The 25464-nt window shown below is 39.6% G+C and overlaps 1 protein-coding gene across 5 annotated transcripts in view; it reads left to right on the top strand.

The window, feature by feature from the left end:
• kif13a (kinesin family member 13A) overlaps positions 1–25464 on the top strand; it is a 270920-nt gene that overhangs the window by 150191 nt on the left and 95265 nt on the right. For 4 of the 5 annotated variants that reach the window (XM_048611497.1, XM_048611502.1, XM_020509948.2 and 1 more), the window contains exons 7-12: positions 10374–10461; positions 12730–12864; positions 12996–13108; positions 14907–15018; positions 21296–21508; positions 23621–23731. In XM_048611497.1, the coding sequence (XP_048467454.1) occupies positions 10374–10461; positions 12730–12864; positions 12996–13108; positions 14907–15018; positions 21296–21508; positions 23621–23731 (772 nt within the window). Of the gene's footprint in view, positions 1–10373; positions 10462–12729; positions 12865–12995; positions 13109–14906; positions 15019–21295; positions 21509–23620; positions 23732–25464 lie in introns of those variants that run through there. The other variant, XM_048611508.1, reaches the window with a different exon arrangement.

The raw sequence follows: 25464 nt of genomic DNA, 5'->3' as shown, positions 1-25464 counted from the left end.
TGACAACATGCTTCTGCATGGTCCTGTGCTCTCTGTCCAGAGTTGGAAATTTCTGCCTGGATTTTCTTGACAGTATTTCTCAGTTTGAAGCTTGAGATAATCAGCAGACTTTATTCCTGGTAAAATCATAATCTGTACTGAAATGTCAGCGTGGTAGCTCTTCTCAAGAACTGCATTACCGCCTTGAGTACATACAGAATCCTGATGCATCCATGCAGTGAACAAGTCCGTCAGGTGTGGTAAAAACTGAGCCCACTATCATGGACAAAATACCTCACTTGATGGACATTGCTTCTGGAACCATATGTTTAAAAATAGCTACTGTGTTTGCCTACTGACAAATAGGAACTACATTTGAAAAACTAACTACACGACTGTGTAGAGTTGATGTTTGAACTTTCATTACTCGGTTAATAACCCTGTGATTGCAAGATAAGAATATAACTGGTCTGCAACTTTGCATTCTTCTCTACTCTGCTTGCAAAACTATTTGGACTTTTTATTGATTTTTGCACAAAAAAGTGTCTGACATCTATAAACATTGCCTTCTATCCATTTTGCTAGTTTTGTTTTTACTGTATACCAACTTTTTTTCTGGTAAACTAGAATATCTTGCAGTTTTTAAGAATAATTCATTCATATGAGTGTTGACATTGCTGGTGAGGTGCTTCATCATAGAATCCCTACAGTGTGGAAACAGGCCCTTCGGCACAACAAGTCCACACCAACCCTTGGACCCTGGCGCTGTGAGGCTGCAGTGCTAACCGTTGTGCCGCCCTTCAACTGAGCCCAGTGAATTGCTGCTTCAGTGAACTGCTGCAGCCTGTCTGGTGAAGGTAATCTGGCAGTGTTGGTAGGCTAAGTGTTCCAGTGTTGTGATCCAATGACAGTGATGAAAAATTGACCATATATTTCTAAGTCTGAATGGTATATGACTTGGAGGTGTTGATGTGCCCCAGCACCTGCTGCCCTTTTTCTAGATGGCAGTAATCTTGGATATGGAAAGTACTGCTGAAGATGCCATAGAAAGTTACTGCAGTGCATCACATGCAAGGTGCGCACTGTAGCCAAGGTGCATGTATGCTGCAGGGGGTGAATGTTTAACATGGTGCATGGGTGCCAATCTGTTTTGTTTTCCGATGAGGCTGAGCAGCTTGTGTGTTATCATGTCTGTACTCATCCAGGCAAGTAGGAAATATTCTATCACACACCTGACTGTGACTTCGTAGGGATAGAAAGGCTTGCTGGTGCTGAGAAATCAGGCACTCTCCAGAGAATACCAGCCTCTGTTCTGCTCTTGTAGCTGCCATTTTTATATATCTGCCTCAGTCAAGTTTCTGATCGATAGTAACTACCTCATGATGTTGATGGTAGGAAAGTTAGTGATGGTAATAACATTCAATGTTTTGTGGAGATGGTTAGGATTTTCTTCAAGATGGTCATTGCTGTGCACTTGTGTCGCACATATTAGCCTGTGCCTGAATGTTGTCCAGTTTTTGCTGCATGTTGTCCAGGTTTTGTTGCATGTTTACAAAGGTTGCTTTATTCTGTGAAGAACTGCACATAACATCAATATACTACATCAAAAGTGAATATATGTTTGATCCTTTGAGGGTTGGGAGCTAATTGAAGCTGCTGAAGGTTGTTGAGTCCAGTACACGGTCCTGAGGAATGACTTTATTAATTAATTGAGGCACCAGCAGCCACAACCAACCTCTTTTGTGCTAGTACAATCCCAACCAGTGGGAAACTTTCCTAGTGATCCCCTTTGACCTTGGTTTTACTGGGGCTCCTTGACACGTTGTCAAATGCTGCCTTGATGTCAAGGGAAACACTTGCAGCTCCTTTATCCATGCATGATCTGAAGCAATATGAGATTTGGAGCCGGAGTGTCCTGATGGAACCCCAACTCAGCATTAATGCACAGGTTGTTTGTAGGTAAGTTCTGCTCGTTAGCACTGTTGACGGCATGTTCCATCAGTTGTTGATTGCTAAGTAAAAGCAGATAGACTAGACTAGTTTTGTCCTGCCTTTTGTGCAAGGCACATAACTGGTCACGTTTCCCCTTTTCCAAGTAGGAAGTCTGTATTGTAATTCTATTGGAACAGCTTAGTAGAGAGTTGTTTGTTCTAGAGGTAAATACAGTACACAAAATATATGTGAGAAATGGGTGAATTTGCTCCAAAAGGCCTCAAAAAATCCTGGATAATTTGTTTGGTCAGGGGAGCATGAATCAGAGGAAAGTTACTCTCATTAATTGAAGTGGTAGATTTGTTAAAGGGTGGCTGCTTCTATTACTGTCAGTTTCACCCTTGCACTAATTGTTAATAGGCTCACTAGTAGCTCCATTTCAACAAAGCTTGTGAATCAGAGTGGTGGTGGTGGTGGAAGAATCTGTCAGGGTTAACAGGATGTCAGGCAATTTATGTGAGATCAGTTGTTAGAATTAAATCTGAGACTGGGGTTTGAGACTCAGTATAAACGAAAACAATAGCCTGCTTAAGTTCTTCCAGCATTGTACCTACATGATGACAATGCATAGCAGTGACCTCTCACCAGTCTGCAGAAGGTGTGTTTAGGGTAGTGGCATTTTTTCTGTACAATTGTGTGTCAAGTTTTTTTTTAGAAAAACTTTTCCAACTTAGTCTTGTTGGTTTATTTAGTTGCAATTTTAAAAATATGGAATCTACATGATGGTTATTAGTGATAATAATGAACTCTCCTTGTGTGTCCAAATCCAAATACACAATATGTCAACTCAGATACAGAAGGTAATATTATTGCATAACTGCATCACTTAATAAATGAGTCTGAGAATCAACAAGTATCCTCTGGAAAAAAACTCTCAAGTGCCTTCAAGAGGGAAAGCTGTATTTTGGACGCTGCTGCAGGTTAAAACAGGAATTTGTTGCGACTAGGACTGTGTGGCAGTATTCCTGGCTTTCGTATCATGGACATGGGCATATTCATTTGAGCAGCAAGATTACCAGGGATTAACTGAATGTATGCTGGTTAACATCTTTGAGGGTGTTTTTATCAGCTTTCCTCTCAGACACAGGGAGGCAGTGGCCAATTAGTATTATCAGTGGACTGCTAATCCAGAGACACGGGTAATATTCTGGAGACCCAGGTTCGTATCCTGACGTGGCAGATGATGGAATTTGAATTCAATAAATATCTGGAATTAAGAGTCTAACGATGACCATGAATCCATTGATTGTCAGAAAAAAAAAATCCATCTGGTTCTCTAATGTCCTTTAGGGAAGGAAACTGCCTTCCTTGCCTGGTCTGGCCTACATGTGACTTCAGACTCTGAGCAATGTGGTTGACTCTTAACTGCTGTCTGTGCGATTAGGAGTGGGTCCTAAATGCTGCCTACCCAGTGAAACCCTCACACCATGAATGAATAAAAAAAATTCCCTTTGCAAGACTATTGACCCACAAACTATACTTAACAGCTATTCTTTGACACCTATATTGAACCTCATTATTCTTAGTACCAACAGACGCAATGTCAAATATGATTATTTTAGAATGAGAAATTAGATCAGATTATCTATAATTGACATTTGCGATCCAACATCTTATTACAGATTGAATTTTGCAGATGGTATTTCTTGTGTGGGAAAAATGTTCTGATCTGTCAATTCTTTGAAAGTGATGTCTTTAAAAAACTCCATGGATGTCATAATTTGGGTATATATTACCAAATTTTGTGAAGAATTTCTTCCAAACACACGGGTGATCATAAGAATGGAAATTATTTGCTGTAAGCCACTTCATTTTTTTTCATTTTCATATTTGTGGTTGAATCAACAAGAAATATATTAGACTGCAAAGTTAAATTAAATCGTTAAGTTAGGTCTTGCCCACCTTTTATTCAAAATGTAATATTGAAAGGAGGTTAGATCAAAAATTAATAAAACAAAAAGTAAAGGATTCTCATTGTTGTATGTTGAGTCAATTTTGTAACTCATGATCTTCAAGCTTTCTTGGTTTAATTTAGTTTTAATGCAACTCCTTTGATGTTAAAGGTAATATCCTGGAAATATAGAAACCCATTGTACTATGTTCTGTATATGTTCTGTACACATGTATTTATTACAAATTGTGCATCACAGACTCTGCTGGAAAACCTTCACAAAATAAAATATCTGGTGCTGACTCCTGCTCTCCAACCCCACTCCCACCCCCCCAAGTGCCCCCACACCCATAAATCACCACTACCCCATTCTATTCTCCTGTCCTCCTTGCAGTTTTGGAGGTTCAAACAGTCTTATGTTTTTCCAGATGACGGATTCGCAGGCTTGGAATTTGTTCCTCTACCCTCTTTCATCAGGAATACTGCATGCCCAAGAGCCTTGAGTAGCCTGAAGAGTTTGTTGTATTTTTATTGGGTTAGGGTTAGGGTTAGGGTTCTGTGAAATTCTATTAATTTGTTTAAACTGAAATCCAGATGTATTCAGTGACATTTACTACTTGTTCACTAGTCCCTAGAGAGAGTGAGTATCCAGCAATAGCAGATTAGAAAGAATCAAAACAGAACCACACCCAGGCTTAACATTTTTTTTAGTGCTGTAAATCTTTCACATGATAATAAGATGCTGAAAAGCTAGATGTGTTGAGTGTACTTTTGTGACCTAAAAGTGAATCTCTCAAACAGCAGCAATACATTTTTTTCTTTGCAAAGTGGTGTTTTGAGTTTGAAATGTCTGCTACAATGGGAATTTAACATTTGCTTTAAAACCTATCAGTTTCTCTGCATGCGGTCTGGAAAATTTGTTGAAATTTGTTTGCATTGGGTCATTTTCTCCAGCTGTTGGAAGTTTACTAAAGAATAGATGAGAACTGGAGTCTTGAAACAAAACATTCTTTATTTTGTCAGATTAAGCTATTCTTTTGTAGCCTTCGGTTTCATAAACCTCTACTCATGATCTGACAGTTTTGTAGAGGTGTTCTCAGTTAACTCTGATATTCAGCAACATGTTTGAAGAGTTACATTAAGTTAGTCATGTTTGTCATGTCCTTCTTGATGTCGCCACTGTCCAAATGGCATTGAAGTTGCCTCCTCCCATAAGGTACAAGAGGAGCCAGCCAGAGCAACAAAAGAGCATACCCATGTGAAAGCCCATTATCCAGGTTGACGAGGAATATTCCTTGTTCTTTGTACTCCCAGCCCCCACAGCCACCCATACTTTATCCTCATGTTGTCTTTTGAAAAGTTAGGTTGAACAAACTATCCGAAGCAGTGCTGCCTGCCCAGACACAAACTGCCTTGCCAGAAGATTGGGTATATGATCTCAAAGGCTTGAAGTGCCATATGCATGCAATCTAAACTACTACAGATATAAAACCATTAAGCACAGAAAGGGGTCATTCAGTCCATCAAGTCCACAGTAGTTACTTGTAGAATAATCCAGTCAGAATTATTCTCGGTGGAATTTCAAATGTGGGTGGCTAGAACAGAGTGCAGCTGTTAAGTACACACTTTTTTGAGTCGTCCAGTCACTCTTGTTTGATTCGTTTTTAAGTCTGGAATTCTAGCTGCTTTCAGTGGAGATTGAAGTAGGTTAAGATTAAAATTATATTTAAAAATTCCAAATTATTTCCTGTGCAGGTCTGTCAAAACCTTTTCATTATCGCAGTGGCCAATATGGACAGTGGTTCAAACCAAAATCAACTGACTAAAGCACTCCAAGGTCAAGATTGACAAAACTTAAATATAATTTGGCATAAAGTAACTCCAGATGTTTTAGATTTAGTGGCATAATCTTTTGAATACTTGATTCTTGTCCCTAGTCTAGATTGTTATTTGGCAGCCTTGTTAGTGACGTTTTATGGTAGAGATGTAGATGTGGGACTTTTTTTTTCCCCCCAGTTATGGGCTGAGGATGTCACTGGCTAAACCCGTATTAATTACCCATTCCTAACTGCCCAGGTGGCAGCTAAAACCCAACTACATTGGTGTGGTTCTGGAGTCACATCACCCAGACTAAGTAAGGATGGCAGATTTCCTTTCCTAAAGGACATTAATGAACCAGATGGGCGTTTGTGACAATTGACAATGATTACATGGTAGCCATTAGGCTAGCTTTTAATTCCAGGTTTTTATTGAATTAAAATTTCAGAATCTGCTAAGGTGGGATTTGAACCTATGTCCACAAAATATTAGTCTAGGATTCTGGATCACTGGTCCAGTCCACGTCACTGACTCCTCCCAATAGATTCAGCTTGCAAAAAGGTTTCCTGTATATGGGTGATTTGTTTTGAAGGAGAATGAATGACACCAGTTGAATAGTTTGGAACGATATAAGGAAATGCATGGAAAGAGGAGGGGAAAAGCTGGAGCCAAGATTAAAGAGGTGGTAGACACCTACTTGATGATACATGTACTATCGAGAATCTGTAGGCATGTATTATTGCTTCCTAAAAAATGTGTTTCATACTCTTTTTTTTCCCTACCACCCTACATCTCTCCTGCAATATTTTCCCCTGTCACCTTTTGGAAGTTTTTCTGTCTGCCTCCAACCGATTTTGTCTCCTGAAATGTGTTCCTATTACCTATGCCAATCTGTGTCTCTTCATTTTAATACTTGCCCCTTCCTCCCAATTACCTCTGTGGGCCTCTCTCTCTCTGTCTCTAAACTATGGATGAAAGAGGTGGGTTGCACTATTCTTATCAGTGCCTAATTCCATCCAGATATCTATATCTCTTGCGTTCTTTTGTGTTCCTTTGTAGCCTTCCCCCCCCACCCTTTTCCCAAATTTTCCTTTGAAATCTCCTTCATTTTCCTTCCTCCTTCTCTTTGAGCCAGATTCTTGCTTCTGAGGCGGGTATCACAAATCTGAAAATTTCCCAACTTGGCAGATCCACTCCAGTACGAAGTATCCCATCCGATCTGATTTTTGCTTTCCGGGGATGGGGTCGATGTGGGTTGGAGTTTAACTTACTGCCCCCCAGAAACAGATCGAAGGTGGCCACAGGATGGTCAAGTACCAAGACAAACTGTTCAAGGTACCCAGAGATAGTAGGAACTGCAGATGCTGGAGAATCCGAGACAACAAGGTGCAGAGCTGGATGAACACAGCAAGCCAAGCAGCATCATAGGAGCAGAAAGGCTGAAGAAGGGTCTAGGCCTGAAAAGTCAGCATTCCTGCTCCTATGATGCTGCTTGGCCTGCTGTGTTCATCCAGCTCTACACCTTGTTAACTCCCTGTGCTATCTCTGTGCCAATTCGTGGTGCTCCCATGCCTGTTCACACAGTACAGAATCAGTGAATCCTAACAATGGCATGTTTGGACCTACCTAAAAATAATTTTCTTAGCTGAAACTCCTGCTACAGCCCATAAATGCATCAAACAGCCAGACTTTTGAAATATCAGCAACAGACTGGAGAAGCATTTGGGACCTCTTTATGTTGTGTAAGTAAACCTTCAGTCTTTGACAAAATGGATCACAGAAGAAAATAGTGTATATTGTCATAAAATTGTCAAACATGCAGAGTTGCCATCTTTCTATATCTGTTTCAGTGGAGATAATACTGTTATGGGGTCTCAACAAACTTCATTATGCATGAGTTGGCATGGGACTATATAGGTAAGGAAGGCTTTTTGACCTTCCTTTTCAAAAGTTTCTCCAATTAGGCTGTGGTTAATTACACCTCTGTGAACAATCAGTCATGGAGAAACTCACCCAATCTCATGAAAATTGTGGGATCTAAGGGGGTGCCAACCAACCCTGCAATGGAGCCATCAGGTCTGGAGTGTAAGTATGGTTCACTAACCCATACCCTTCTCCCTGCGAGTGAAAATTTACAGTGGTAGAGCCCAGTTTATCTACATCATTGCCCGGTTGGCAGAACATGATGTTTGCATGCTGTCAGGTTTTGCAAATACATTAGTCAGCTGAAGTAAGACACAGTGATAGAGTAGAAATATCCAAGTTACTTTCCAGACATTAGATTTAATTTGCTTTTCTGGATAAGCAGAAGGAGAATAAATTTGAATGTAACATTTGTGCCTTTTAATCTAGCCTGGTGCGTGGGTTCATCCAAAATTGCTGCTTTTATTGTGGAAATCTGTATTTTTGCTGCCGGAAGTTTTGGCTTCCTTTTTGCCTTCTCTGTATCGTTTATGGAGGAAGTGTGCTTATTTTTGCCAAATTACTCACAGTAATTACTGTGTGCATTGGGTGGTCTGGGGGCTCGGTACATGATGAAAATTGATGTGTTCGATCTGCAGACTGGTGAAACTGTTCATTTTGAAGTAATCTTGAAGTGGTGATGAAAGCAGTTACACTGAAAGTTTCATATCTGATGTAGTAATTTAAGTAGTGTTCTTCTTTTGAAGTATTTACAAATAAGTAGCATTTTTGTAGCCATATTATAGCAGTGAAATTATTCTTATGTAGTGAATGAAACTTTATTGAGCAACGGTGGCTGTTGCGTGGTGGTTTATGCAAATTTTTTTGAGAGAACATAAATATTCCTAATGGAGGAATACAGATATGCTGCTTCGTTGTAGCGCAAATGAGCGCAAATTCAAATTGTTTGATTTGCTGTGTAGCTGCATCGTCCAAAATAGACTAATAAGCTTCTTTAGCATAGTTCCAATAACACTCGAGCAGCTTGACCCCAACCAGGACAAAGCAGCCCACTTGATTAGTACCACATCCACAAACATTCAATCCCCCACCACCAACATTCAGTAGCAATAATGCGTACCATGTAAAGATACACTGTAGAAATTCACCAAGGTTCCTGATCATCGTCCAAACCTACAGCCACAACCATCCAGAAGAACAAGGACAATAGGTACTGGGAAACACCACCACCTGCAGGTTCCAACCGAGCCACACACTGTTCTGACTTGGAAATACATTGTGCTTCCATCAGTGTTGTTGGGTCAAAACCCTGGAACACTCTGTCCTGACAGCACTGTGGGTGGACTGCAATGGTTTAAGAAAGCAGCTCATAGCCATCCTCTGAGTGGCAGCTAGTGATGGCTAACTAATGTTGGCCCAGCCAGTGACATCCACATCCTATGAGTGAATTTAAAAATACAACACATAGGCCCAAAGAAATGCTTCAAGGAATGACGAACCTAATAGTCTTATTAAGCCTTATTTACATAGAGATGTGGTCAGAAGTCATCTGACACCTGGTCAGAGCACTGCCCCTTTGTCATTTCACCTGGTGAAAGGGCAGCACTTCGACAGCTCGTGATTTCAAATAAACCTGTTGGACTATAACCTGGTGTCATGTGACTTCTGACCTTGTCCATCCCAGTCCAACAATGGCACCTCCACATCATATGTAGAGATGTCACATTGACTTCAGGCAATGATTAAATGTGGGAATTAAGAAATTGCTACTTGAGTTGCACTCTCTGCCATTAGCTCTGCAAAAAGAGCATCTTGCTGTCTGCCTTGCTATTCAAGTGCATTGCCAACATGACATTTTGTACCTGCACTTGAATAGTTGATACCAAGTCAAATCGTGAGAAAGTTGTCATTTTGAATCCAAGTATTCTCTTTCTATTGGTGCGATCAATTACTACCAGGTAAGCTCTCTGTTCCTCAAAATTAATTATTACTGTAGTTTCATTTCTTCACAGTTTAATTGTTCACTGAAGATGTTTTAGTTTAACTGTTTCTAATGTTTCTTGGTCTCACTGTTTCTCAGTTTTACTTTCCCTCTCTTTCGTTGTCACTTCCTATACCCGAATTCACCAACCTAACTTGCACATGTTCAGGTCTTGCATGGTTTATTTTCAGAATCCAGACACACACACTTTCTTGTCCCATTCACTTAGTTCCCAAATGCCTTGTGGTGAACGTCATGCCTCCTTAATCATGCTCATCAATCTGGGTACAGATTCTACATAAGAAATAAGAAATAGGAAGCATTAAATGACCATTGATGCTGGGCATCATATGATCTTAATTAACTTTTCACTGAGACTGTTGTTTTTCACATAACATTTCACTGTTTTACCTTGGTTCAGTTTGTGATCTCTCACTAATGCTGTGTGCCACCCCTCTCAACTCACCCTTTTTATGTTTATAGAGTCTTTCACTTTTGGGTTCTCTCCTTAAAATGACTTCAGAGTGGCTGACAGCAAGTGATTGACCGCTGAAGTACCTGTTAAAGTATACTGACCATGTTTCTTTCTCTTGCTATGCTCCTTCTCACTTCTCTACAATGTGGGGTCTAGATTTTACTTGTCAAAATCTGAGAGTTGTTTTCAACTGACATTACAAATGCCATAAGCTTTCAAAGTTTTTTTTTAAACCTCTGAGTACTAAATTGTTCTCACTTAACACTAAATTATTGATCTCATTTTTAATTATTTAAAATAATTTTCTTTCTTAGGAGTCGGCACACTTTGAAAGTTAGAGAGCATAAAGTATTGGGCCCATATGTAGATGGCTTGTCGCAGCTGGCTGTTACTTGTTTTGAAGTAAGTATGTGCGTTAAACGCTACACCTTTTGGCCTGAATATGAAATGATTCATGATTAAATTCAAACAACATCAGCATTTCAGTTTTTTGAAATGCTACATGACTAGTGCTCCCTGTGTGATTTGGAAGTTATCAGTTCAAGAATGCACCACATCTGCTAGGATTAACTAATTAATTGGCTTCATGCAACTCAGGTTTCCAAAACTTAAACAAGTTGGACAGTGCCCAGTGGAGCACTGCAACAAAGACTGATTGAAACAGTCAATTAAAATTTCAGATACTGCAATGGAAACTTAAGAAAATAAAGTCAAAAATCTGTTATTGGAGTAATGATGCACCCCAGCCCATGCAGATCCCACCAGTCCCTAAAGACCTCTATTATGCAGGTGAATACCGCAAGCTGTTTCTCAATGGACACTCGAGCATGGATTTAACCATGAAAGAGGGACTAGCAGTTTGGTCCTACACTCGACCACACCCTTAGCTCACTGCCTGGACCTATGAATGGGCTGTTTGGCCAGGAACACAAGAAGGCCTCCCAATGTCCCCAGTTACTACACCGCAGAAGTACCCATAGATTAGGAGTGTGGGACTGATATGCAACCAAAAATTTGAATGCAGCCCCTTTAAAGATAACTAAATCAGGGCTGCAAATGAAAGTATTTGACATATGGCTAATCCTCCTTCAAATAGTGGATCACGTGACATTTATAAAGATTGGAGATGGCGTGCCAAACAGGTAAGAAATGACTATCTGTCAACCTGTTCAGTTGTGTTATTAAAAGCCTCTGGCACATCAGACTTGAACTCTAGCCTCCTGGCTCAGATGTAGGGACACTACCACTACTTCACAAGAGTCCTGAACTAATCCTCCTTTTAGATTTTTTTAGATATATTTAATCAATCTGTTTGGTTATTTTATGACTCACTTCCATAGCAGGTGGGACTTGAGCTTGGCCTTTCTGGTCTAGAAGTGGGGATGCTACCACTGTGTCACCAGAGCCCTTTGTGTTTAATCAACCTATTTAGACATGATATGAAACACTTCTGGAGCACGTGGAATTTGAACCCATGCTGCCTGGCTCAGAGATACTGACACTACCATTGCTCTACGAGCCCTGAACCAATCCTCCTGTAGTTATTGATAATCAACATGTGCAGACATGTTATGACTGTTGTCTGGAGCAGGTGCAACTTGAACCTGGTCCTTCTGGCTTAGAGGTAGGGACACACCCACTGTGGCACATATCCTTCAAAAGATTAACCCGGTGCTATGGATTGCTAGCCCAGTGACATTACCACTATGCCAATCTACATTTACCCTCTATTTGCCACTGAGCCAATTTTTTTAGATATTTTCAAATTAACCTCTTCAGAGATGTTATGATGCATCTCTGGAGCAGGTGGACCACCTGTGCACCGTATGAGTCTTTTTAATCCTCTCTCAGATATTATTAATCAACTTGTAAGGTCTTCTGGACCAAATTGGACTTTGAATCCAGGATTTCTGGTCCAGAGGTGGGGACGCTATCACTGTAACGCTAATCCTCTTTTATGCTGAGTCTAGAGGCCTGGCTTCTTATTGATTAGTGGTGAGGGATAAACCACTGGTAGATCTTAAGAAGAAGAGACATTTGCCTCAGAGGACAAGTACTATTGCATGTAGCAATTAGTGCAAATTATGATGACTAGTCAGTTATAATTACTTAAGACTATCAGGAGCCAGGTATGTCATTTCTGATCTCTTTGGGATCATGTGCAAGACTGACGACTGATTCTCCAGCCAGAGTCTCTCTGGCATCATCAAATTCAGATAGAGCTTATTGCACCTACAGCATTAGTTCTTTCAGTACCTTTAATCTTGTACAACGAATCAAAAATTGCACAGTCATTTTAGAAGCTATTCCAGATTTCGAATATAGATATCCAGACATTTGGATAAACAGAATATGTCCCGTTTCCTTCATTCTAAGCGAGTTAATGTTTGAGCTGCCTTCAAATTTATGACTTTATATTCTAATCCAATATTTTTGGAGAAACTGATCATGTTTATAATCCACTCTCACACTTTGACATTGTGTTGCAACTCGCTTTTACTTTATTTGGATATTTTACTATTGTATTTCTCTCGGCATTCCTTTCCTGGGATAGAAAAATGAAGTGGTTTGGCAGTTGAAATGATTTTTAAAGTTTGCCAAAAAGGCATATTTGACCTCTGGATGATGATGGCTTCATTATTGTTTAATTTTATCTATGGTATGTTGCAGGATATTGAATCCCTAATGTCCGAAGGAAACAAATCGCGAACAGTTGCTGCCACCAACATGAATGAAGAAAGTAGCCGTTCTCATGCTGTGTTCAGCATCACCTTAACTCAGACACTTTGTGATCTCCAAAGTGGCGTAAGTCTGTGTCCCCTTGCTGTGACGTGAGAATCGCATAGTCTGACATGATTGCTTGAATGATCCAAAATCATTTTCAGTTTATATTTGTTACAGATTTGATTATCCACTTACTATTTCCCAATTTCTAGACTTCTGGAGAGAAAGTAAGTAAGTTGAGCCTCGTAGATCTGGCTGGAAGTGAGAGAGTTTCTAAGACGGGAGCTGCAGGCGAACGTTTGAAGGAGGGCAGTAACATTAACAAGTAAGAAACAGTGTAACTCAAGATATCTGAATAACTTTCTGATATCAAAAAAGATAACTTCAGTCAAGGTGAGGGAGATGGATATTTTAAAGCTTATGCTCCCCAATTTCAATTCCATTTGCCTGATTTGGTGGCTTGCTAACTGTCAGCAGGTTAAGGGTTACACTCCATTCAAAAATTTGACTCCATCTAAATTGACTTTTGGCTGCAGTACTGATGTACTGCAGCTGCTCTGTCAGTGACGTCTTATTTTACATGTGACGTTAAATTGAGGCCCTGGCTGCTGTACAGGTGGATACAATTGATCACTTTTTATTGAACAGTGGGATGTTCTCTTTTCAGTTTCTCCGACATTTTCCCCTTAATCAGCATCACAAAAGCAGACTATTAGCTATTGCACTCTACTCCTTATCTGTGAATTTGCTGCCTGTGGATTCACATACTCATGAGGTCATCCTCTCATCTGATTGGATCACACAGTCCTCTGCAGTAGATAGGGGAGTTATATAGGAGCAGTATCTGTGTTTTTATTATCCACGGGAAGTTCTGTGCCCTATCCCCAATGGATAATGATTTAGTATAATCACTTGCTGTTTGTATACCATTGCCATATTTTCACACAAAATAAAAATTGATTAGACAGGTAGTAAGAACTGCCGATGCTGGAGTCAGAATCATAATAGGATTTCTTTCATTTCTTGACATTGATAGCCATATTTGATATTGATTTTTTTTAAGCTTTCTCAAGGGGACAGCAACTGAATTCAGATTAATACCTCAATCATGATGGCAGCTTTCAGTACTTGATTAAAATGGTCCTACAGCATGTTTTAGTTTGAGATAAGTGCAGGTACCATATCCAGTTTTTCCATTGATCATAGTAATTGATGCAGATGATGGATAATTTTAATTTTAAATTGTGATTATATTGATCCAAAGAACCTATTCACCTGCTTTCCTTCATGCGATCAGACAAGAGACGGAGTTATGTGCACTGTACGAAACCTACAACAGTTCCTCTTGTGTTAACCAAAATCTAATAGCATTGACAGTTCAGCTAAGGTAACAGGGCAACATTTTCATTTAGCACAGGAAAAGAAACTACCAGCAGAACTCTGGATAACTGTTATTTCTCAAGTCCTTTGCATTCTAATACAGTCAAGAATGCTCATTCTGCCTGACCATGTGATGTCATTAGTTTGATTTTGTTTTCAATCCTACCTTTTCATAACTGCACACATTCCTGTAAATTGTCTTTGAGATGAGGTGATTATGTTACCTCAAGACCATGAGGTTCCTGGAAGAACAGACTTCTGACTCAAATTGAATGAGTGACTTCAATGAATACTGCTTCGAATGGTCGGGGAAACAGTGATGAAGGTCATCAAGTTAATTGTCACACAAAGACTAAGAAAGTTTAGTGCTGATTTCATGTTGAAATTTGTTGGAACACAAAATCCTTTGCCACAGGGTGTGACTGAGGCAGTGATTATTGTTCTTTTAATTGGATAATCAGGCTGCTAATATGTACAACACAAAGAGCGTTAGTGTTGCACTAGGTGTTTTAATGCTTTTGCTTTTCATACACTATTTCTAAGTACATTGAAGTATTAGATGTTCACTTAAGAGCTCTTCATTGTCTATTATTAGACATAAGTCTTTACAAGGGAGATACAATTTGTTACTTACCAAAAATGCAGACACCATTTGTTTTATTCTTTCAAATTTTCTTTACATTTAAGGTAGCCATATCTCTGAGGTTTGTAAGTTCTTTTTTTTTGTTCTGTTTTCTTCTCAGGTCACTTACAACACTAGGTTTGGTTATTTCTGCATTAGCGGACCAAGTGGGAGGAAAGGGCAAAAATAAGTTTGTGCCTTACAGAGATTCTGTGCTCACCTGGCTTCTCAAGGTATTGATGACCAGATCAAATTCTTTGCAAGAAAAGTGTATTGTAAAGAATATATGTGCATATTGTGAGGCAACATCATAAATCTTTCATTTCTGGGAAATGGACTTGCATCCAACGCAGTCTGATTGCATGACTATCATCTTGTTCTTTGTACAGCTTCAGATGCCTAACCTGAAATGAATTTGGAACCCAAATCCTAACAATCATGGAATCACAGCAAAATAGCTGATCATTTGGCACTGATTAGCAAAAATTCAGTCTCCTTTAGTGAGACCTTATGGGTGGTGATTGTGGGAAATGGAGAGCATTTCCCTGGTACATTTGGGGTGTTCTGAGGTTAGTGTTTTAAAGTCCGATTTTGGTTAAGAGTAAAGGGACTTTTACTCTGCACCTGCAGTATGGCATCAGATTCTTCTGCTCTGTGGCAAAAGTCTTCCATATTTTAGAGCTATATGCTATCAGTCTTGAATACCTAAAAGTTAGCCTAAAAATCTGAACAGCAAATACTGAATTTCAGGCAGCTGGAATGGTGCAACAAGCAATTGTTAATTGCCTATGTTATTCTCATGAAGTGTGCTGTATTGTGACTTTGGCATTGATGCATTATTCATAAATGAAGTCAGTATGGTTGCATTCTGCTTTTGAGTCAGAAGGTGTTGTTTCAGCTTGCCTTTCATTCCACTGCCATACTGAGGGTATATTGAATTGTCAGAGCTGTCACCCTTTGGACCCAAGTTGCCGTGAAGGCTCCTTTGTCTCCATGTTCAAGAATTTGATGGTGAGACTTGTAGTGAGATTGGGAGTCCTCTTAATCAAGACCATCAAAAACATAGTGGTTTTTGAATGATCTTTGCTATATATAATATGACTCTTTACCTTGTAATAATTCTTCCAGTTAAAAATGACTTGCTGTATGTGAAGCACTTTAAGACATTTGAGATCTGATGCTATGATAAGTGCAAGTCCTTTCCATTTATGAATTTGTTGACCGCGAAGCCTGGAAAAAGAAAATCTGTTCACATTGCTTTGTGCACTTTTGAAGGCGCTTTATAGCAAATTTCCTGCATTTCAAAGATGGACAAAAATCCAGACAAAGATTTATCTTCCTGATAAAGATCTAGTTTCCTGTTAAGTAAAATCGAGATTGAAGACATTTACTTTAGTATTCAGATATGACCAGTGCTAACTAGAATCGGCTCGGGTCTGATTGATTTTCTTAACTTTTTGAACATAAAATAGCACTTGTTAAAAATCATCCAAACTAAAACTGTTTCATAAACCTAAATATCATCTCTAAATTAAGTGCCCTTTAGCCTACATCTTTTTAATTTGTGAAAAGAAGCTCTACAATCCTGAACAAACAGACTATTTGTGAAAGTGGCCACTCATCAACTAATATTATAATTGTGCATGCTTGTAAGAGGCATGAAGCTTCATTATTTAAAAAACAAAGTTGAGCTCTTCTTTGGAATTTACATTTCTTTTGTGGATGTGTTTTTTCATTTAATAACAATGCTAGGCTGCCAACAAGCACCTTGTAGTATTTAATCATCCAGTAATTTAAAGTCAGTTGTAGAACTGTAGAAAAGTTACATCATCGAGAAAGAGGCCATTCAGTCCATCTTGTCTCTACTGGCGGAATAAACTAGCTGCCTATTCTAATCCCCCTTTCCAAAGCCTGGTCTGGAGCCTCACAGATTGCAGTGTCTCAGGTACAGATCCAGGTTTCCTTTAGATGAATTGAGGGTTTCCAATTCAACTGACCAAACTCAAATAGTGTTCCAAGACTCCCGTCTGATAATTTCACCTCAACATGTCCATGTTTGTTACCTGGTCATCTACTAGAATCACAGTGAAAACCATCTACTTAATAATCTTTTAAGATAATTAAGAATAATCCAGTTGATAAATACGTCTCTAATCCTAATCCTTCAATTTTGAATGATTGGATTAATTCTAAAGATATAAAGTCACAGACATCTACAGCACAGAAAAAGACCCTTTGGCACAACAAGTCTGTACCAGTCAAAAACCAGCACCTAACTATTCTCATCCCATTTTCCAGCACTTGACCCGTACCCTTAGCATTGCAAATGCACATCTAATTACTTCCTAAATGTTACAAGCGTTTCTGCCCCTATCACCCTTAGCAGCAGTGAGTTCCAGATTCCCACCATCCTGTGGATGAAAAAAATGTTTCCTCATATCCCCTGTAAACCTCCTTCCCCTTACCTTAAATCTCTGCTGCCAGTCTTTGATCCTTCCACCAAGGGGAAATGTCTCTTCAAGCTGAGTCTTTCTATGCCCCTCATTTTTATGCATCTCGATCATGTTTCCCCCAGTCTCCTCTGCTCCAAGGGATGCAGTCCAGACTATCCAATCTCTCTCCATGAGTAAAACTCTCCATCCCAGGCAAGATCCCTGGTAAATCTCCTCTGCACCTTCTCACTGCTATCTCACCCCTCCCATAATGTAGAATACAGAACTGCACACAATACTGTAGCTGTGGCCTAACCAACATTTTACACCGTTCCACCAAAATCTCTCTGCTCTTAATCTCTATGCTGCAGCTAATAAAGGCAGTATCCTACATGCCTCCTTCACCATGTTATCTCCCTGTACTGCTGCTTGAAAGGACTGGTGTACATGCACACCAAGTCACTCTGATCCTTGGTGTTTCCCGGGGTCCTCAAGTTTGTTATGTATTCTCTTTCCTTGTTTGTTCTTGTTTGTCCTGCCCAAGTCCATCACCTCACCCTTCTCTATTTGCCACCGATCAGCCCACCTATATCATCTTGTAATGTAAGACTATTTTCCTTACTTTTTCCCATCCCACCAACTTTCATATCATCTGCAAAATTGCTTATCAACCCTCTTCCATTCAAGTCTGAATCGTTTATATATACCACAAACAGCAAGGGCCCCAAGACTGATCCCTGTGGAACACCAGTGGACATAGCTTCCAATCCAAAAAAAAATTCATTGACCATCACCCTCTGCTTCCTGCCACTCATCCACTTCTGGGTCAAATAGTCAAACTTTTTTGGATCCTGTGGTGTCTCAACTTTGCAATCAGTCTCCCATGTGAAACCTTCAACAAAAACTTTGTTGGAGTTCAAGCAGACTACATCACCTTCATCTACACATCTGATCACCTCTTCAAAAAAATCCAATCAAGTTAGTCAGACACAACTCCCCTTAACAAAAACATGCTGATTATTCTTGATTAATCTCTGCCCCTCCAAGTGCAGATTAATTCTGTCCCTCTGAATAGCTCACAAGAGTTTTTCCATCACTGAGGCTAGACTGACTGACCTGCAGTTTCCTGGTTTATCTCTTCTTCCCTTCTTGAATAACAATTCCATATTAGCTATCCTCCTGTTCTCTGGCACCTCTCCTATGTCCAGAGAGGAATTGAAAATATTGCCAGCACCCCTGCTATTTGCTCCCTTGCCTCACTCAACAGCCTAGGATACAGTTCTTCCAACCCTGGAGATTTATCTACTTCTAAGCCTGCCAGACCACTCAGAGCCTCCTGTTTAGCAATACTAATTTCCAGTCCTTCTGATTTCTATACCCGCTTCATCCCTCTTGTTAATGAACACTGAGTGTATTCATTTAGAACTTTACCTACGTCCTCTGGCTCCATGCACAAATTAGCACTGTGGACATTAATAGGCCCTACTCTTTGTCCGGCTATCCTTTTACCCTTGATGCATTTGTAAATTAATTTCGGATTTTCCTTTATTTACCTGCCATTATTCTTTCTTGCCCCATTTTTGCTCTCCTGATTCCTTTTTAAGGCACCCTTGTGCATTCTATACTTCTCTGGGGTATCTACTGTTTTGAGCCCTTGATATCTGCCTTATGCCTCCTTTTTTTTCTTTTTCCATCCTTTATATTCCTCGATATCCAGGGTTCACTGGATTTGGTGGCCCCACCCTTTATTGGAATATGTTGGCCCTGCACACTCCCCTGTTTTCTCCTTGCATTCCACTGCTCTGACACAGATTTACTTGAAAGTGTCTGCTCCCAGGTATATTAGACTTTTATTCTAGTATATTATGCTTTTATTCGAATGCATAATACTATATTCTTGTACTGTATTTGTTTATAGTTCTAAGTGCATTACTCTCTGGCTCTGTTGTTACGATAAGCTTATTGAATAAAGCAAATACTTATAATATGAAGCCTATTAATATAGATTTAACTTTAAAAGGCATGTGGCTGTTTCCAATGAAATTGCTTCTGCTTTAAATGTTACTTTTTCTCTGACAATTTGACCAGGATTTGTTTTTGTTTCCGGAGTATAATATTAACAGCCTGTTTTCACATTTCCAGTAATTTCAAATCTGTCTTAACAATGGAAAAGAGATTACTTATCTTACTGCTAACCAGTTCATTTTTGCAGGAAGATCCAATAAGAATGGTGTGAACCCATAAATGGGTTTTGATTTTGTGTTAATCCCTGTTTAAGTGCATTCTTCAGGAATATATCTCATGCTAAGTTTGTTTGGAATGTAATCCACAGCACATTAACAATAATGAATTTAGCCATCTTGCTATGACACTAATGATGTGCAACCTTTGGGAGTGACCAAGCTACAGGTGGGACACAAGCTGTAGATGATAAAGTTGCTTTTGAGCGGTGCAGAATAATAATGAAACATTGTACCCAGCTCCAATGTATTTGAATTTCTTGAAGTCATCAACTGGAACTATTGTTACCATCTTGGATTCTGCCAGGTCTCACTCATCTACAAGAATCAAGTGTGGTTAATGCTGTTAATCTGAAGTAACTGAAAATGCTGGAAATATTAAACAGATCTAACCACAACTTTGGACAGTAAAACAGAGTTATCCTTTTCAAGTCGGTGACCTTTTGTCAGGGTTCTGACCAGCTGAGAGTTAACAGCATCTGCTGTTGTGTTTCATTTTCCTCTTGAGTGTACCTTTTCTCTTAGATTTGTGTTTTCTCTTAGATTTGTGTTTTCTCTTAGATTTGTGTTTTCTCTTTTCTTCATTTCTGACACTGACATTTGTTTGCCTGTTTCACTATGTCTTTCTTTCCATTTTCCTCGTTCACTGCATATCGCCTCCTTACTACATAACTTGCTTCCCCTCTTGCTGTTCTTTCCTTCAACTTGGTGTTGTTTTATTGAGGCAAGTAGTGACATTAACTCCCAACTGTTTGAGAGAGCAGGAGGTGAATGTGAACTCATTATGTTAGTGGTGTTGCCTGTTCCTGCACTGTCTCAGTCCTCCTTGGAATCTGACTGCCTGGATTAACAAGGAATCTTTATGGTGAACTGTGAGCGCAATCTTAACATAGAGATCGTGAAGTTGCAGTATGTAATTTATTTCTTCACCACAGTTTACACCATGGTTGCCTTTGCACCCTCCCCACCAAAAGCAAAGTTTTCTTTTGAGATTGGAAGGAAGCATCCTTGCTTCACTACAGACAACAAAATCTAGTCCCATTTATCTATTGCAGGTTTTAAAGATAAATTTTCTTGAAAACTGAGAGGAGCTTCTTGGTCATTTCAAGTTGGATAGCAACTAGATTTAAGCCAGAAACCAAGGACTGCCCTCTTGAAAATGAATATTGTTGCTTGATGACAGTTGTTTTAATAACTTAACTTATTTCTATTTGGCTGTACAGGTTTCAGTTTAAAGAATGCTAAATTGCCTTTAGTTGTCAAAAACGATGGCCATGAAGAGGGTAGGGTCACATTTTGATTTTCTAGGTATAATAAACAAAGACAGCTGTAGTTCACCAGCTCCTATTTCACTAGTGAAAGAACAATGAAGCTTCCTGTCATCCTTGACAAAATTTCTTCTTTTATTTGCACCTCCAAAAAGGATTCATCTACTTATCAATTCATTTGCTGCTCGAGGAACCTTGTTGCTCACAAACAGACCAGTGCACTGATCTACCCAACAACAGCAAGACAACTTCAAAAGTAGTGCTTTGGCTGCAATATCTCTTAGTAGGTCATTTGAATGTGATGAGATATTAAATAAATGCAGCAGTTTTTTTTCAAATCAAATTAAAGGAATTATGATTAACAGTAAAATATTGCAGTATAACTACCTCATGACTGTTACATATTCTGGCTTATTGAAATATTGTACCTAATAGCAAGACGTCCTTAAATTATGGTCAGTATGATAATATATTGCAAAACATTTTAAAGCAAACAAATGTCATTGATGCATAGAGGTTCAACATCTGTATAACTGTTTTTGACATTGAATCTTTAAATTTGTGATCTAGGATAACTTGGGAGGAAATAGTAAAACTGCTATGATAGCAACAATTAGCCCAGCTGGGGACAACTATGAAGAAACACTTTCCACACTGAGATACGCTGATCGGGCAAAACGCATTGTAAACCATGCTGTGGTGAACGAAGACCCAAATGCTAAGATCATTCGAGAGTTACGCGAGGAAGTAGAAAAATTGAAGGAGCAACTAAGTCAGGCTGAGGTAAGGAGGCGAAGGTAAAGGTGCAGGACCAGAGAGAAACATTGAGTGTGTTAACAACATTTGACTCTGTAACACAGACTGTGCACTTAACTGAGGCTTTCTTCACTCAGAACTGTAAACATAGTTTTGGATGTTTATGGTATGAGGGAGCTGAGCGAGCAAAGCTCTGATTAGGTCACAACCAGAGTACTGTACCAGTTCTGATCGCTATACTTCAGAAACCGACCTTATTTGATAACATGCTGAGGGAAGAATGTCTCCTTACGTGATCTAACCTGTATGTGACTGCAGGCACACAGTCATGTGGTTGACTCTTAACTACCCTCTGAAATGACCTAACAAACCACTCCGTTCAAAAGCAGTTGGGGATAGGCAATAAATACTGATCTTGCCAGAGACACCACATCCCATGTAAAATGAAGAAACAAAAAAGGTATTTAGGTCCTTCAGAAGGTACAGAGAATTATAAGAATGTTTCCAGGGAATTTAAATTTTAGCTCCAAGGTTAGGTTGAAGAAATTGGGACTGTTGCTCTTGTGGCAAAGGAGACTGAGTGGAGGTTTGATAAAAGTGTAAGAAATTATGACAGGTTTAAGTCAGGTCAATATTAAGAAGCTTTCCCATTCACTGTTTTTGGGCAAGAACTGCAAGGAATATTTGAGAGAACTTTTTTATGCAGGAAGTGTTACTCATCTGGAAATGGCTGATATACATTGTAGTTGCAGAGATGATCAATGATTTAAAAAGGACACTGGGTACCCAGTGTTGGGAAATGAACTTCTGCTCTGTGCCTGCAATCTTCAGGGATTGGCTGGACTGATGTACAGAGAGCTGACATGGACTTGATAGGCCAAATAGCTGATGTCAGTGGTCTAATGACTTAACTGGCAAGATTTTCTTGAGATGATGACAGTCTTTTCTACAGTCTAGAGCATTGTCAAGACTCTGCTGATGCCTCCGGGCCTATTGCATTTTGTCACTCAGGCACAAACAGGTCAGAGGTGGACCATTGCCCGAAGTCAAGGACCCTGGGGGCAGATATGCTGCCCACATTATATTGTCAGTCAGAGATAGAGAGCTGGTCTATACTAGGCAATGTCACTGAAGAGGCAGTGACTACTGCAGTGCTCCACCTACCTGAAGCTTTGGATTGAAAAGATTCCCAGGCACAGGTAAGTGGCAGCAGGAAAGCATTGGGGTGGGGAATAGGAGGGACAGGCAATTTGTAGGGTAAGATGCTGATTACAGCCAATAGTCATTCAGCATGGAAACAGACCCTTGGGTCTAACCAGTCTGTGCTAACCATAAATCCAAACTAAACTGGTCCCACCTGCCTGTGCTTGGCCCATGTCCCTCCAAACATTTCTTGTGTGCATGTCTTTTAAATGTTGTAACTGTACCCACATTCACCACTTCCTCTGGAGGTTCATTGCACATATGAACACCCCCTGTGTTTTTTAAAAAAAAAAAAAAAAATTGCTCCTCGTCTTTTTAAAATATTTCTCCTCTCACCTTAAAAATGTCCTCTAGTTTTGGAATCCCCCACCACAGTGAAAAGATACCTGCCATTAACCTTATCTGTATCCCTCATGACTTTATAAACCTCTATAAAGTCATTCCTCAACCTCTTACATTCTTACAATCCTACATACTCTACAGAACTTCCTAATTCCTGATGTTAGGTTACCTCAGTCAGGTTGAGTCCCTTTGAATGGGGCACCCTGCTGGAACTTGGCACGTTTGCTTGTCCAGCTGCCCATATGGTGAACCTCCTCTTTACCCTGGGTGAATATTAGTGGTAGTGGGATGTTGGCTTTGCCACCCTTACTTAATCACGCTGGAGATGGGAAGGTGGTTGTGCCTGTCTGCCTGCCTTCCTTCCCCCAATTAAATGCCACAACTGCCGCCAGGTTCACCACAGGGGAGGGCACAAGATTTGCCCCTATGAATTGTTAAACCTGAAAAACAACTAAGATTGCACTCAGTTTCCTGCAATGAGTGAAGTGTTGCTAGCTATGATTGAGAGGTAACAAATTTCATTTTTTGATTCACTTGTAATTTGACTATGACAATGATAGTCTGATTTTTTTTTTTGCTTTTTTGTTAATCTAGGCAATGAAAGCTCCTGAGCTAAAAGAGAAATTAGAAGAATCTGAAAAGCTCATTAAAGATTTGACTATCACTTGGGAGGAGAAGCTGAGGAAAACTGAAGAAATTGCACAGGTTTGTCAGTGGGAGAAAATTAATTTGCGGGTCGGTTCTAGTTGTTTTGGAGGTGCTGATTTTAGAATGAAAATGGTTACTGTCAATGTACCATTATTTGTGCATTTTTAAACTAAAATATTTAAACTTTGTGTGGAATTAAGTTGCTTCCTTTTGTTTCAATGTAGTTAGAGGGAAGTAACAATCTCCTATAGTTTAAGAAAACCATTCCATGGTGATGTGTAATGTGGCTAAATGCTGCTCCGTGTGATGAGGACATATTGGACCTATCTTTTGCGTGACTGCCACCTGGAGTGCTACACATTTTTGCTGTGTTATCAAATGCATTCATAACTTTGCATTAGATTAATTAAAGTTTACAGTGTTATGGGAACTCAAGTTATTAATTCAGAAGCAAATGAAGGAACTTGGCTCAAGAAATTATCAATTAAGTGCAGCCACTTCCTAAACTGGTTTAACAGGCATGACTGTTAGTCATGAGAACGAGGGCTAGAGGATCCATCAGCACTCCTGATCCAATGCGCAACCCAAGCAGAGGAATTTGTATCTTGAATTATAGTAGGAATGTTATTTTATTCCAGTAAAAGTGCTGATGCAAATTCAGTATTTGATTCTGTGCGCTCTTCACACCAGTTCAACTTTTTCTATACGTGGCTTTCCAATCATTAAACGTTTCGCTGGGTTTTTTGGGTGAAATTGTCAACATTCACTATCATTGGTCTGAAACTGACAGCAACATTTGGTTAGAATATGATCAACATAGAATCATAGAATCCCTACATTTGGCCCATCGAGTCTGCACCAACCCTCCGAAGAGCATCCCCCCCAGACCCATGTCCCCACCTAGCCCTGTAACCATGCATTTCCTATGGCTGTTCATCCCTGAACACGAGAGGCAATTTAGCCTATTGCTGTACCCTGCACGTCTTTGTCTGTGGGAGGAAACCTACGCAGACACAGGGAGAATGTGCAAACTCCACACAGACAGTTACCCGGGGCTGGATTCGAACCTGGGTCCCTGGCACTGTGAGGCTAACCACGGAGCCACTGTGCTGTCCCATATGTGTAATTAATCTGAAGGTCCAGAAGTTGTCAGTGATTCTGCACCTCTGTTAAAATGCACTGTTAAAGTTTTCACAGGTTGGAAATAGAAATCACTGAAGTGATGGAACTTGCCTTTAATTACTAGTAGTTTCACATTTTAAAAGCTCCTGCAATTACACAACTCGTTGAATGACGTGTAACTGTGTTTCTTTTTAATGATGTTTCGGTATCAACCATAATCCCAATTATATGTTCCAATCATTTATTTTGCTGTTTACAAGATTTATTTAAAAGTGATGTGTAATCCGTGCATTATACTTCAATTTGCTCCCTCTGTGGGTATAGATCAATACGATGAGCTGCTTACCCAAATTGATTGTATAACTGTTGCTGTATGCCTGGAGATTCCTGTGGTTTAGTGTCGGAAAAGAGGATTGCTAGATCTTCATCTGCTGCTTTCTTTGAGGTCAGCGATCTGTACCACACTTCAAGACTGACCACCACAACATAAGGGACATAATATTGAAAACTGACAAAATGAGTAACTGTTTAGTCACTGGTTTATTAGCTAAATTAGAGATGAGGGCCTTTTTTTTTTTCTTGGATAATGGGTGAGAAAGTTGGAAAGAATGAGTTTTTAAATTGCACTGAAGATTAATACTTTAAGCTATTTAGAGTTCAAAGTAAAG

Source organism: Rhincodon typus, chromosome 2 (genome assembly GCF_021869965.1).
Source record: "Rhincodon typus isolate 14 chromosome 2, sRhiTyp1.1, whole genome shotgun sequence".
Taxonomy (NCBI): domain Eukaryota; kingdom Metazoa; phylum Chordata; class Chondrichthyes; order Orectolobiformes; family Rhincodontidae; genus Rhincodon; species Rhincodon typus.
Note: the sequence above shows the minus strand (reverse complement) of the source record. Positions and strands in the feature narration are given on the sequence as shown.